Consider the following 13,546-nt stretch of genomic DNA (forward strand, 5'->3'; position numbering starts at 1 on the left):
TTAATAACATTCATTTGAATTCCTACAAAATCATTGGAATGATGACGATGAGATTAGCTAGTGAATTTAATAAAGTTGATAGTATTGTTGGGACAACCCTCCTAATCCACAAGTTTCATAATTTCCCTCACCAAAATAATACTCCTCCGGTCCTTAATATAACACCCAATTCTTGAGTTGGTTTTGGTCCTAAATATAAGACCCATTTCTCATATTTATCAATTTTCTCTAAATTACCCCTATAGATACTCTCTCAACCATAATTAAGTAGAAAAGGGAGAGGGGGTATTAACAAAGATGATTATGGTGTTTTAGAAAAAATATATCACTTTTCTTATAATTAACCAACTTACCTAACTTCCTTAATCTAGTCAAATTTGTTAAATGAGTCTTATATTAAGAACCGGAAGAGTAGTAATAATAATAATAGTCAACGTGTGGGCTCAAACGGATTTGGACGCAGTCCTAAATAAAATACGAAGCAACTACTCAACTTGTCATCCTAATGGCATAACTTACGATGGCGCAGACCTTTCTAGACGTCAAGAGTTCACAATTAATTAACAATACGTACAACACCGTCACCCATTCAATATTATTCTTATGATTTTGATTATGAATAATTAAATTATCTGTTGTGTGCTTTTCGTACTTCAAATAAAAAAAATGATTATAAGAATACAAGGTACTAATCATGCTGCCATGGATTAATACTCTTCAATTGTAATAATCAAATTAATTACAATATTTTTCCCAAAAAAAAATCAGATTCTCTGTATCCATATACTTGTATAACCCAAAAATCAGATTTTTTTTCCTTTTAAATTTCATGTGCCTCTTTCATCTCTCTCCCAAACTTGTTACCATATATCAAGATAACGTCCATTATTTAAGGGAGACATTAATCCTCAGGGCCACAATTTGAAGTTCGAGTGAATACTCCCAAGATACAGAGATACACTGCAAATATGCTACCCTGCCTCATCTCAACTCTCAAGCACTACTTACTATTCACCATATATATATATATGTATGTAATAAACAGAGGCAAGAAACTAAAAGTGAAAACATGCAGAAGATTAAGAAATAACGCAAGCATTGGGATCCTCTTCAGCACTGTGAGCCGGATAGTAAGCGGTCATGTAGGGATAATGGGCTCTGTAGAGCCTGGCGAGCTCAGCGGCCTGTTCATTGGGATCTTTCTTCTTGTCATCTTCCTTCTTATTCTTCCCATCATCCTTCTTGCCTTCTTCTTTCTTCTTCTCCGGCTCTTTTGCCGGCCCCACTGTCAATATCTCTGTGCGCCAAACTTTCCTCAGTTTGCGCGCCACTTCCACTGGGTCTATGTCCCCTACCACTGTCAGTTTCTTCTCCTTCATGTCCATCGCTATGGAGTCTATACCTGACGCACAATTTCACACTAGTTGTAACTCTATGATCACTATGGACAAAGTCCCTTCTTTGGGTAAAATTGATTGTTGACTGAGAAAAACCAAAGAAAAGCTAATCAAAGGAGTACCTATAAGGCTAGAAACCATTTTCATGGCTTTCTGCTTCGCTTTGTCATCGTGCAAATCCAACTTCAGCACCACTTTCTGCAGATAGTACTCGAAAAATAAGAACTTATACCGGAAAGCACCCAATAAAAACAGATGGATCCTGGGAACGCAGGCTCAATAGAATCGATATCGACTTTAACGAGTTCAAGAATCAACGGAAATATAATAAAAAAGGAAAGCATACTGCACTATCTAACATATTTTAATTGAGTATTATGAATCAGCTAAGAAATGGTGGAGACATAAAACTCAAGAAAGAGACAGAACAAAACAGAGTGGCGGCGGTAGATACCAGATAGACGTCAAAATTAACAAAATCAGGGGATACAAAAAGAAACTAAACTCGCCCTGCTTGTGATATTTATTTTAATGAAGACAAATGAAACAGCTGGGTAATGGAGAGGGAAGATGCTGAAATTCATAAAAAGCAGAGAGTGAAAAGTCTCACCTTCATTTCTCTTTGATCGTGAGTTCTGACTTCAAATTAGACTGTAGAAACACTATTCAAGAGCGATCCAGACAGGGAAAGAGTGTGATGTAACAATAAAGAAAGCAGGGGAAGAGGAAGAAGAAAAAAGAACATGGGGTTTAGAGGAAAAGCAGAGAAAGAAGGAGCAACATAAACAAGAAAGAGGAAGACGAAGGGAGGGAGCTTATTAATGAAATTAGAACAAGTCAAAGAAATTATTGGGCCTTGATGATAGAGAGCGTGAGAGGAACAAACAAGGAACCAATCACACAACCAGACAGTGACGTAAGGCCAATGGCTTACTGTTTGGTTTTCTGGATGCTCCCTTTATATGGCCACCTTAAAACATCAAACACCAACACTGGAGATAATAGTCCCTCATATTTGATTTTAATTATTTGAAGCCATGTAGCTGTAAAACGTTGTCGTGTGGAAAACAAACATCCTTGGCACTCATTTGTATTATTTTTTTTCAAATATTTCCAGTATTGGCTCTTTAACTTTTGACATACTTTCGGTTACCTTATCTTGACTTGTATCTCCAAATATAATACAGAATCTATATTATTTGTAAGTGTAAAAAAAAATTTCGTATTTGTTGTAGGTATTTTTTTTTTCCCGCATTGTTTTTGTCCTGTATAGAAGCCCAGGCTATAATAAATTAAAGCAAGCACTCAAAAATCACATGCAAAAAAAAAAAAACATAAAATTGGAGATAAATAGTTATACACAGTGATTCTGATTCTGATTTTGATTTTGATGGGCACATAAAAGGATTTTGTTGTGTGATGATGAACAGCTTTTCCAAGTTATACAGAGGATTATCCACGCAGGCGCTTATTATTAAAGGTTGGAGGCCTTGGCATTTAGTTGTGAATCTAAGCGTTATGCTGGCAAGCCAATCCAGGCCGTCCCTTTCTAAACGACATCCCCACTTTCTGCCATTTTAATTCGCCTTGTAATTCTCACGTTGATAGGGACTTGCCGTCCACATTAGAGTTTTTTTCAAGTTTTTAGATAAAGCTAAACAGGCACCGTGGGCTAACCTACTTGCCAGCACAAAATGGAATATCGATATAGTGGCAGTTTGTTGCAGCGTTTTGAGGCCAGAAGTAACATAAAAATTTAATAAACCAGATTTCAAATTTTAAAACTGTTATCACAGTTTTTGACTATAGGTTAAAAGTTACTTTTTTAAATGTCATTACAAAAGCATAAAAAACTTACTTATGACTTGCATAAAAACAATTTTTAAAAATTAAAAGATATTTTTACTCTTATATTTATATTGTTCTTATGCTTCTATTTGCATATTCCCTGTCTTCCTAATCAGTTTTTAGTTATTTATTTTTAATACTCTCTTAAGTAGAGATAATTTTTAACATAACTTTTATAATATTTTTAATTTTTAATATTATCTTTCATTTTTTATTTATATAAATTGTTCAAAGTATATCATTCAATTAATTATATTAATATTATTTGGTTTAAATACATTTTTATTCATTAAATGAACTTCTTCCAATTATAATAATTTAAAATTATTATATTTTTTAAATTCATATTTTTAATTGCTTTTTATTATTTAATAAAAGTCATATTTATCTTGATCATTTTACAAATTAAACTTACTTATCTGACTATAATCCAAACAATATTTCTATTTTACAAACTAATTTTTATAAAAGTTCATCTAAATATAAATCATATTACCCAATCTAACTTTTATCAAATCTTTTTTTTAAAATTAGATTAAAAAAATTATTTTTTCTATTGTCGATCCAAACAGACTCATGATTTGGCTTGACTGTGAAATCCCGTAAAGGTGTTTATGGTTAAGTTAATGACACGTTATCAGAGCGGCAATAAAAAAAGGCCTCGAAATTCGTCTGCTTCCCCACACACACATGACTAATAGCAGAGAAGTGGAACGCTCTCAAATTATTCTCCTTCAATTCTCGGATCTACCCTTGAAATTTTCGAGGGATTCACCCCACTGCAGAATCCCAAAGTTCAATCGCTGTAGATTTTGCAATAATTTTACATACAAATCACTTAATTTCTAGACAGCTCAGTTAAAACTAATCACACAGGTTTTATACAACTCACCTTCAAGTATTACAAGTATATAATCAACGTTCGTTCAAGTTGCTCTCAATTAACGAGGTGGGGGAGAGAATAAGCTTAGATATTTCAAGCACAGAGCTGAGAGCTTATCGCACTTCTTTTTTTAAAAAAAAAAATTTCTTCTTCGCACTGTGACTTCTCATATTCTTTTGCAATTTCAACACTAATATGTAATATTCTTTTGATTGGTGATTATGGGGTGTTTGAATTAGCTCTTTTTGATTGTATAGTATGTGATTGTATAGTATGTGAGAAGAGTTGAAAATACTCTTCTGACTTTTAATATAAGACATAATTAACTAATTTGAGTAAATTAATGACATTAGTTAAATTAGTTAATACGATATTTTTTTCAAAATATCGTAATCATCTTTTTTAATTCTCTCTCTTCTTTTTTTTAACTTGATTATTGTTGAGAAAATATTAATAAGATTAATTTAAAAAAATTAATAAACATATGAAATAGATTTTATATATAGAACTAACATTAACTCAAACTAAATTCTATATTAAGCAGCGGAGGAGTATTTTTTTTTTAAGTGGTTTTGAGGTTTTCCAAACTCTCTCATATTAGTTCTCACTTCTCAGCATATATTTATTTTGCTTTGTTTTTTTTATGTGCTGTACTAATGGGTTAGAGATAATGAGTCTATGGTGGTTTAGCTTGGCATTTTCTTTTATGGCGTTAAAAAAATAAAACAAAAGAATAGAAAACTTTTTCTTTTTTTTTCTTTGGGGGGAGGGGCCGGGGGGAAGACGGGCAAATCCCTATCCATGCTTCTCATGTAATAAGGGAAAAAAAAAATCTTAATTACATTCTCAACTCGTTATGGCAAACACAACGACACAAACCATTTTGGCCTAGAGTGAAGAATTACGTGTTGCAATGATATCAACTAATTGTCTCTAATGGTGCTTCCCCGTTTCATTACTGAAAAAACGAAAGATCGTGCCTTGCAATGAATTTCTTAACATCATATTCAGCAATATGCCCTCAGATGAATTCCAAATTCACCATAGTAATACTATTTGTTATTCTTGATATAAGAGTTAATTGACTAATTTGAGTATATTAAGAAAATTTGCTAAATTAATTATTTGTAATAAATAATTCTTATCTTTTCTAAAATATTTCTTATAAAACTATCATTTGACAAAACCTTTAACATATTCTATTACTACAAAGAATGCTTTATAAAAAATAGATAAACATAAGAGACAAAAAGAATTAAGATTTTATATTTAAGATCAAATTAAATATCAAACTAACTTTTTGATGCAACATCAGAACAAAATATAATGTACTTCTGCGTTCTTAATTTTCTCTACCTTCATCTAGATCACTTAATTTTCACAGTATAATTGAATTAAGAGTTAATGTACTACAAAATATTTTCTTAGATACCTCCAGCAACCCGAAATATTTTGTGATATATCTAGTACCTTAACATATTTTTTAAGTGTGTCTAACAGTCTCAAGTATTTTTTTTGCCTCCGTGCTTAATGCACCAAAAATAACGCACCTAAAAAAAATACTTGATGATACTGAATGTACTAAAAAAATACTTCAAGATGCTAGACACACTCAAAAAATATTTCAGGATGCTAAATTCATCACAAAATATTCTTGGAAAAATACTTTAGGATGCACCTTAACCCTTGAATTAATTACCTGGCATTACTAATCCGTGTGAAATAGTTCCCAGCTAATGAGGCAACTAGATAATATTAGAGCCCAACTGATCACAGATACTGTGCAAATTATACATTATTTGGAATTTGGTGTCCCTGTAAGCGTTCAACAGCTATGAAGAACAAAAATGACGTTGAAAACAGGAAGACTCAATTATTAAGGATTTTCGGAGACGCCCCACGGCGTCAGGTCCCCTCGAATGACATATTTGGCATGAAAGATCACATCCCTCAGAGGAGTGATCCCCAGTATGATTGGCTGATAATCACTGGCATCAGCCGTAAAAGATGGGATACAGAATGGATGTTGCACCAGAATTGGACGAACATTGCAGCTTCAACCCAAGGATGCCCCAACAATGGCTAGGGACTCCTCCACTGAAGATGCCTTTTCAAGTTTAGCTTTATCAACTACAGGCTGACTTCTGGCAAGTTTGGGCAGCAGCTGAAATTCCTGAGTTATACGACACCCCATTAGTTTTCCGGGTATGATTTGACACGCGACCCAATATAGCAGGAATGGTTCTCTATGATTATCATTTATCAGTGCCTTTCTAATCAATCAGCACTGCTCTCTTTACACATTCCAAGGTCCCAATTTTTAATTTCAAAATACAAGACAAACTTCCCATAAACTAGCTCCAGTGTGGCGAGCAAATTACTGCGTAAATCTAGTTTAATTATTTCAACTATATTAGTATCGTTGAGGATAGAGCGGTTAAGTACCTCAGGGCTCCCACTTTCAAGGAGGACTCCTTTTAGCTTGCCTGCGAGGTATCAAGTTTCCACGTTCTTAGTCACAGCCAGTCATGGCAAGAAAGTGTTATCAAACTACCACAACAGAATGCACGCACGCTTACAAACTACCCTTTTATACACTCATACAAAGGTACAACCCAACACCCACACACACGATGGAAAGACAGTAAATAAACCAATTACCAGATTCAATCCAGAATGTAGCAATTTTAGGATCGAAATTCCCAATTTCAACTGTTTCCCCAACTGTCCAAAGCAAAATCGTCATTAAGAGCAATAAGCGATTGAAATTTCATAAAAAGACCAGGCAATGATATATTATTGAAGTTGATGTTTACCATTGTCTCCAAAAAATTGCCACCAAACTTTCCTGGAGCTCCCTTCATATTCAAACACCCTTGAGTAGAAGTATGGAAGATAATCATACCTGAAAACCATCGAAAAAGAATATTCAAATACCAGGAGTGAAAAAAAAGAAATGCTTTACCAAAACTGAAGACAAAACATACGCGTGGGTTTGTGCACTGAGTAATGATTTCACACAATGATGTGCAGAGCGACGAGCATGATCCACATGTTCAACTCGAGCAACACGATTGTATATCTGTTCGGTTTTTTATAAGCACGTGATTTCATATTGAAAATGACTGATAACGACTCAACTCAAGAATAGCAAACCTTCAGTGGGAAAGCTGCTACATCACCAATGGCAAAGATTCCAGGAATACTTGTCCGAAACTGACCATCCACCTGAAATAGGTGATTCCTTTAGATGAAGTCCTTCAGAGTCTAATTTGGGTTTTACGCTTATACACACTGAAATTACATCTGCAAATCGGGGTGACTTAAAGAAAGTGTACATGATCTTCAGAAAGTAATAAAGCGACTAATTTCAAAACATTGCCTCACAGAAGCTTTAAAAAAAAAAAAAGGAAATAAGCATCACAACAAAATCTATAATAGATCTTTTTATTTTTTGAAAGAATAACCATGATCAAGAATTTTGTTGCCAATAGTTTATCATTCGTTAGACTCACCTGTATGCCACCAACATCTTTATTCAGACCTACCCTCTCGAAGGGGCTAACTGCAGGTTTTGCTCCAATGCCCACAACAACCTGCAAATGGAAAGCAAATTTGTTTATTGAATTTGTCCTCCTTCTATGATGATAGCACCTCTATTATATAGTGCAGCAAGTTAGTATTAGTGCATTTGACAAGAATTAAGTCCAGTCAGATATGAAAATATATATATTATTACTGTATCTGCATCTATAGTAGATCCATCTCCAAGTTTCACAGCAGTTACGTGCCCATTAGAATCGGCTTCCAAGTTTTTTATAGAAGCACCCTGGTTGATATAAAATTCAAAACAAAGAAAAATTAGAGGAAGAGTTTGAAGAAGTTATTGTCTGCACAAACATCAAAGATACCCATTAGAAGTTACAACAATGGGAAGATTAATAGAACGAGAGAATCAGGGAAAGAGGGATTGCCTTTAAGATTTTGACGCCATTCTTCTGGTAGAGTTCTTCATATCTTCGAGCAAGAGAAGGAGTGAACAGTCTTTGCAAAAAATGATCCTCTGGAAATATAATCTAGTTTAAAGGACATATAAATATTCATGAATTAGCAGATGAAAACTAATATACAAAATGACCAGCCATCTTTAACATAATTAAAAGCAGGAACATGTGGAGGATAAACCAACATTGAATATGGCACAGCTGAAAATGATGAAATGAAACAATGAAGGCTTGATATAGAAATTGCCAACCAGAAAAACCCGGCAATAACGATTTGATAGAGGCAGAATACGTACTGTTGTGTCAAGCTGCCAGCCAACAGCAGCAGCAGCAACCTCCATTCCTATATAACCACCTCCAACAATAACTACCTTGCGTGCTTTCCCCTAATAAAATGCGTTAAGATCAATTTATTTGATCTACATTACATATTAAACAATATAATGATTTTGATGTATCATTTGCACGAAACACATGCAACTTCTCTCAAGTCACACTGAAGTTATGCTTATTCTAGGCATTGGGACAGTGATATCCTTGGAAAAATTCTAAGGACTGACAGAAAAAAAAAATGAAATGAAAATTCGAAGGGTATCTAAAAGCATGAGCTACAAGATCAAATTATCCGCTCAAATTAAAAAAACATTAAGTCACAATATTAGCATGATTAAGATTACCAATGATGAAACTAGTGAATCAGCATCAGCAACATCACGGATGTAATGAACACCAGGTAGATTTCCCCCAATTTTCTCTGGGAATCTAAAAGCAAGATAGACAGGATAGATGATTTTTTGCACCAGTTATTGCATATACAACTTGAAGACCAAGAGAAAAGAGACAGACACCTTGAGGCTGTAGATCCTGTGGCAATAATAAGTGAACCATACTTAAGCAGTTTTCCAGAATTCGTTGTCAATGTTTGCTGTTCAGTATCAATGCTTTTTACTGGATCTTGATATAACATCTACACAGAACAACAGCAAGAAATAAACGATTTTAAAAAAAAGTAAATGAATGAAAACTGGAAAATACCAGGCCTTGGTTCTTCCCTAATATAAAAACTTTTCTAGTGTGATGCTAGCCTAAATAATCAGAATATGAGATTTTGCCATTCAATTTAAAAGGAATCACCTATATCCATTGTACCACGCATGATAGAAGATGAACTTTTACTGGCATGGAAAATGACAAAATCATCCACAAAAGACAAAATGGTAGCAAGAGCAAAACAAAGATTACCTCTATCCCTTTCTCCTCATACCACTCTGGAGTCTGCCTCTCACCCCCGGATCCAACACAAGTGTGAAATCCCTATTAAAAGTTTAAAAGCACGATAATGACGTCACATTGTAATTTCCACTAACAAGCTGCAAGAAAGCATGATAGGCAGCCGCTTTATGCATAATAGCAACATCTGAAGTACAATAGTTAAGAGCATGGTTCAATCAATGATATACTTTCAAGCCTTGCAATGACGGACGAAAATTTCAGGTAAAGATACAAATCATCAGTTCACTATATGTGCCTAAAAGAGTAAATTCGTACAGGAAGGCGCGCGGGGTTCTTATCTGGCGGGAATAGGTAGCCTTTTGTTAAAGCCGGACGCTCGTAAGGCGCATATGCCTGTTTAGTGAATTCAAACACAGAAAGAGATCAACAGAAGATATGGAACATATAGCTAAAGAAATGAGCACAAAGGAGACAGTGAAGATAGAAAAATGCAACATGGCTGAGCAGCCAGGTCAGGCAACCTCTTTAGTCACTATACACAGACGTCCATCCGCCATGCCGTGCTCGACGAAAGTTCGAGCAGCATATCCTGCGGCATTTCCACCCCCAACAATCACATACCTGCAATAATTGGAAGATGATTAAAAGGGGATGAAAGAAAAGAAAAGATCAAGACATCGAATGTCGAACAGAAACGGAAGGAGAAACAGCCAAAGTGAGGAACATACTCCCGATTTTCATTAGCGAAAGCCGCGTAGCATCTCGAGAAGGATCTGAAAGTGATTGAAGAAGGTTTAGGTCGATTGAGAGACCCAGTTTGAGGACACCAAAGTGAGAGGCCGCGCTTCAGGTACAAGGAATTGGAGATGGCTGCCATTGTGAATCTACGAACTGTTGCCCGTAAAAACAAAAAACAGAAATCACGGAAAATGAGATGGATGAACAGAATCAAATTGCAAAGGAGCAGAAGAGTGAACAAGTAAAACACTGGAACCTGAAGACATTGACGCTTGGCAATGGATTAAATAATTTATAGATGAAGTTGAAGAAATATTTTATTCAAGAAGGATCCTTGGCCCTAGAGGAGGTCGAAGGGGCGTGACGTCTAATCCTGATACAGGATATAAAAAGAGGGGCGTATCTCGGGTAAGGAGTTTTAGGATCGCGATTGGTACAGGCGAGCTCTCGGAACTTGGCGGGTAAAGTTCGCTGACTGATCGCCCTATGGGAGCCAAAAAAACGAACCCATGGCCGTTTTTCTGGAAGAGAGATGGCAATAAAGCTCTTTTACGACATCGTTTTGTATTTCCCTTTTTTTTTTTCACAAAATTTTGGTAATTTGGTTCGCAGTGTTCTGTCGGCACTTGCATCAGTTGTTGCATGAAGCATGATAGTCTTTTCCTTCTTCCGTTTTTCCGGAAGGATGAAATAAGGGGGGAAATAATGTGTTGCATCCAGCGTCGGTAACAAGGCGTGAACTTGGCTCATTGATTTTGGTTCTGTTTAAGTGAGGTTCAACAGTACTACATTAATAAAATGAAAGTTAAACAAACAAAATATGTTATTTCCAGAATCAATGCATTAATTATACTAATTTAAAAAAAAAATTTAAACAATTGTCCTGTTAATAGTTTATTCCCTCTAAGATGCTAGCTTGGTTCACAAACTTATCTTTCTGCGTTGAGATGGACCGAATCTTTATGATCTACTACCTCCGTCCTTAATAAAGACTCCGTTTGACTTTTAGTCCTATTATGACCCCAATCCATTTTCTCTCATAATTATGCATTTTTTCCCAGATAGTCCTTCTAATAATTATAGTTCTAACCAACACATTTATTAGCAGGATATTTTAGGACAACACTTATTTGTTACAAATAACTAACTTAACTTATTTCCTTAATCTCCTCAAATTAGTCAACTGTTTTATAATTAGGACCGGAGGTAGTATAAGTTGAGCGAGCCTTTGGTTTATTTTAAAATGGACTGGGTCTTTATAATTCTATGAGTTGCACAAGTGAATCCTCTTAAATGGTGTATTTTTTTCCTCCCAATCCCCCATCGAACCTATTCATCTAGACAGGGGTTTTGGACCCAGATATGATCACGTCTCATCAAACATCAAACATTGATTATAAGGTTTGTCGGCATTCATGAATATTTGGGCTTGAAATGCGAAGGAAAGCAAAACGGGAAATGGGTCTCCTGAGTTATAAACAGGGAATTATGAAATGACCAAATTCGTAAACAGTCGAGAATAAAACGGATTAGACGACTACCGAAAGGGGCCAGAAAAATTAATTGCTGGGAAACCAAGGAAGGCAGGCAAAGCCCAGGATGGGTTTAAGGCAAAGCCTGTCTAAGTGCATACATCAGAATATGCTGAAGACGAAGAAGTCCGACATCATGGATAAGCATGCTAGGCGTCCCTTCCTTCTATGCTCCTCTTTTACTCTCGCTCAAGAGGCTACATATTCACCCGGTGTTAAAATAAAGTTTTAGTTTCTTCCTTTGCTGCTCATCTTAATACTTCTGGTAGTTCTAGAATTGATGTGCCAACCACTACTACTACACCCTCGCAGTACCCTTTTTCCACATGACAACATTGTTCTCTGCTTCAGCAGAGGAATGAATATATCGAATATGTCTTTCTCTATCGAAAACAATTTTATTTAAAGTATTGTCTTACACTAAACGTGGATACTTCTCCAAACAGGAATTCAAACTTTGATTCGTCACGTTATAAGGAATAACTCTTTCCACTAAACCAACCCCCATTAGTATAGATGGAATATGTTGTTCATTCATAGCACAATCTTAGCAAAAATGGATCAAACTTACAAGTGCGTTAGTTATTAGCGAATCCATTTACATATCGTGCCAACCTCAATGGAGCGAGATTATATTTAAACTGAAGGATATGAAACGTCTCTTCAAGCATCAGATCAATAAGAGTGCAGGGCAGGGCATGCATCCGATAGAAGCCATGGAGGCGCATCAGAAAAAACATTAACATTCAAAGTCACTGACTTGAACTTGATATACACCTATATACATTTCTCCCAAGCCTTAAGTTAACAAATCTGGTTGTGTAAAACAGGCGGTGATCAAACCAAGGGGAAAAAAATATATATATATCCAGATTAAAGAAACAAGAGTGCATATCAGAATAGGCGACAACGTTACCCGTCCCACAACTCGGTGGGTGCAACGATGTAATGCTTTCTTCACCCAAATAAAAATACCAAATTTTTTTTGAAGAGTTCCTATGACTACTTACATAGGTAAAGGCCAATTAATTAACGAGGATGTAGTTATACCCATTGGCAAGTTATAACTGGTAGCCTCTTAACTTTGAAACCAACCCTAAACCTTCAAGGTTATGGTTAGGAACCCTTCCGAAGCTGCGGAGAGTGAACAGTAAAGGAGGAGGAGGAGGAGCTGCCTTTGATCTTTACAGAGTGGGCGCAGATAACTTCCCAGCTTGGTCTAAGACATCAAGAAACTCTGATCTGCTCCTCACAACCCTATGAAAAACCTCTCTGATTTGCTGCTGTAGAGGTACCAAACCTTCTTCCATCTTTCTACAAATATCTGCCAACTCTTCCACCTGCGAATTCACCTCCTCTAGGCGCTCTGCCTCCACCGGAAACTGGAACGAGTCGGTGAAATCAATCAAGGATTGGCTATCTTCTCGAGCCTCTGCATCTCCTCCAATAGTCCCGCCGACCCTTTCTTCTCCTTCTTCTTCCACTCTTCTGCTATCTTCTCCTGCAACCCTATCATGAGTTGAGCCCAACCCAATTGCTTCGGCACTGGAAAATGAGTCCCCAACCCGGTTCTCTCTTGACACGGGATAGCCGCGACCAGAGTCCACATCACAAACACAAATATCGTGCTCATTACATAGATAGGAGAGGCTAAACCAGAAGATTCCGCGCCTCGCGGGGCCACCAGATTGGACGACATGGAGTGGATTTGTTTGGCGGCAGACCAATTCTTCGCCATGCTGCACGACAGCGCTCGGAATTGCCCCGAGACACGCTCCTTGTTCGCCGGGGCGCTGCTAGCACCTCTCCTTCCAAAAGACCAGGCTCTCTCGGTCGACTTGGCGGTGCCGTCCTTATCTCCTCCGCCGTCATCGCCGTGGATCAGGAGTGTAATGCCTTCTTGGCGCGTCG

At 36.4% G+C, this 13,546-nt stretch overlaps 3 protein-coding genes across 3 annotated transcripts; all 3 read right to left on the minus strand.

Moving 5' to 3' along the window:
* Positions 1–888: 888 nt before the first annotated feature.
* Positions 889–2,311, minus strand: LOC114731757 (heavy metal-associated isoprenylated plant protein 39-like). The gene is made up of 3 exons (XM_028919012.1): positions 2,008–2,311; positions 1,520–1,595; positions 889–1,402 (listed from the first exon to the last, which is right to left on the minus strand). Exons 1-3 carry the CDS (start codon positions 2,011–2,013, stop codon positions 1,080–1,082), a joined length of 405 nt encoding a protein of 134 aa, XP_028774845.1. The 5' UTR covers positions 2,014–2,311; the 3' UTR covers positions 889–1,079.
* Positions 2,312–5,846: 3,535 nt separating this feature from the next.
* On the minus strand, positions 5,847–10,257 carry LOC114731708 (monodehydroascorbate reductase, chloroplastic/mitochondrial). The gene is made up of 16 exons (XM_028918941.1): positions 10,094–10,257; positions 9,887–9,986; positions 9,681–9,758; positions 9,375–9,446; positions 8,981–9,099; positions 8,810–8,894; positions 8,429–8,518; positions 8,103–8,204; positions 7,868–7,957; positions 7,644–7,724; positions 7,285–7,356; positions 7,116–7,210; positions 6,945–7,033; positions 6,790–6,852; positions 6,574–6,614; positions 5,847–6,301 (listed from the first exon to the last, which is right to left on the minus strand). Exons 1-16 carry the CDS (start codon positions 10,240–10,242, stop codon positions 6,185–6,187), a joined length of 1,443 nt encoding a protein of 480 aa, XP_028774774.1. The 5' UTR covers positions 10,243–10,257; the 3' UTR covers positions 5,847–6,184.
* A 2,086-nt stretch (positions 10,258–12,343) lies between these two features.
* LOC114731736 (uncharacterized) lies at positions 12,344–13,541 on the minus strand (the record flags this gene model as incomplete). Its single annotated transcript, XM_028918978.1, is given in 2 exon segments — positions 12,344–13,052; positions 13,055–13,541. Coding segments are annotated over 2 exon segments (720 nt in total), but the record flags the coding sequence as incomplete, so codon positions are not given.
* Positions 13,542–13,546: the final 5 nt, after the last annotated feature.

This window comes from Neltuma alba, unplaced genomic scaffold, assembly GCF_004799145.2.
Source record: "Neltuma alba isolate B1F8T4 unplaced genomic scaffold, ASM479914v2 tig00012843_pilon, whole genome shotgun sequence".
Lineage (NCBI taxonomy): Eukaryota > Viridiplantae > Streptophyta > Magnoliopsida > Fabales > Fabaceae > Neltuma > Neltuma alba.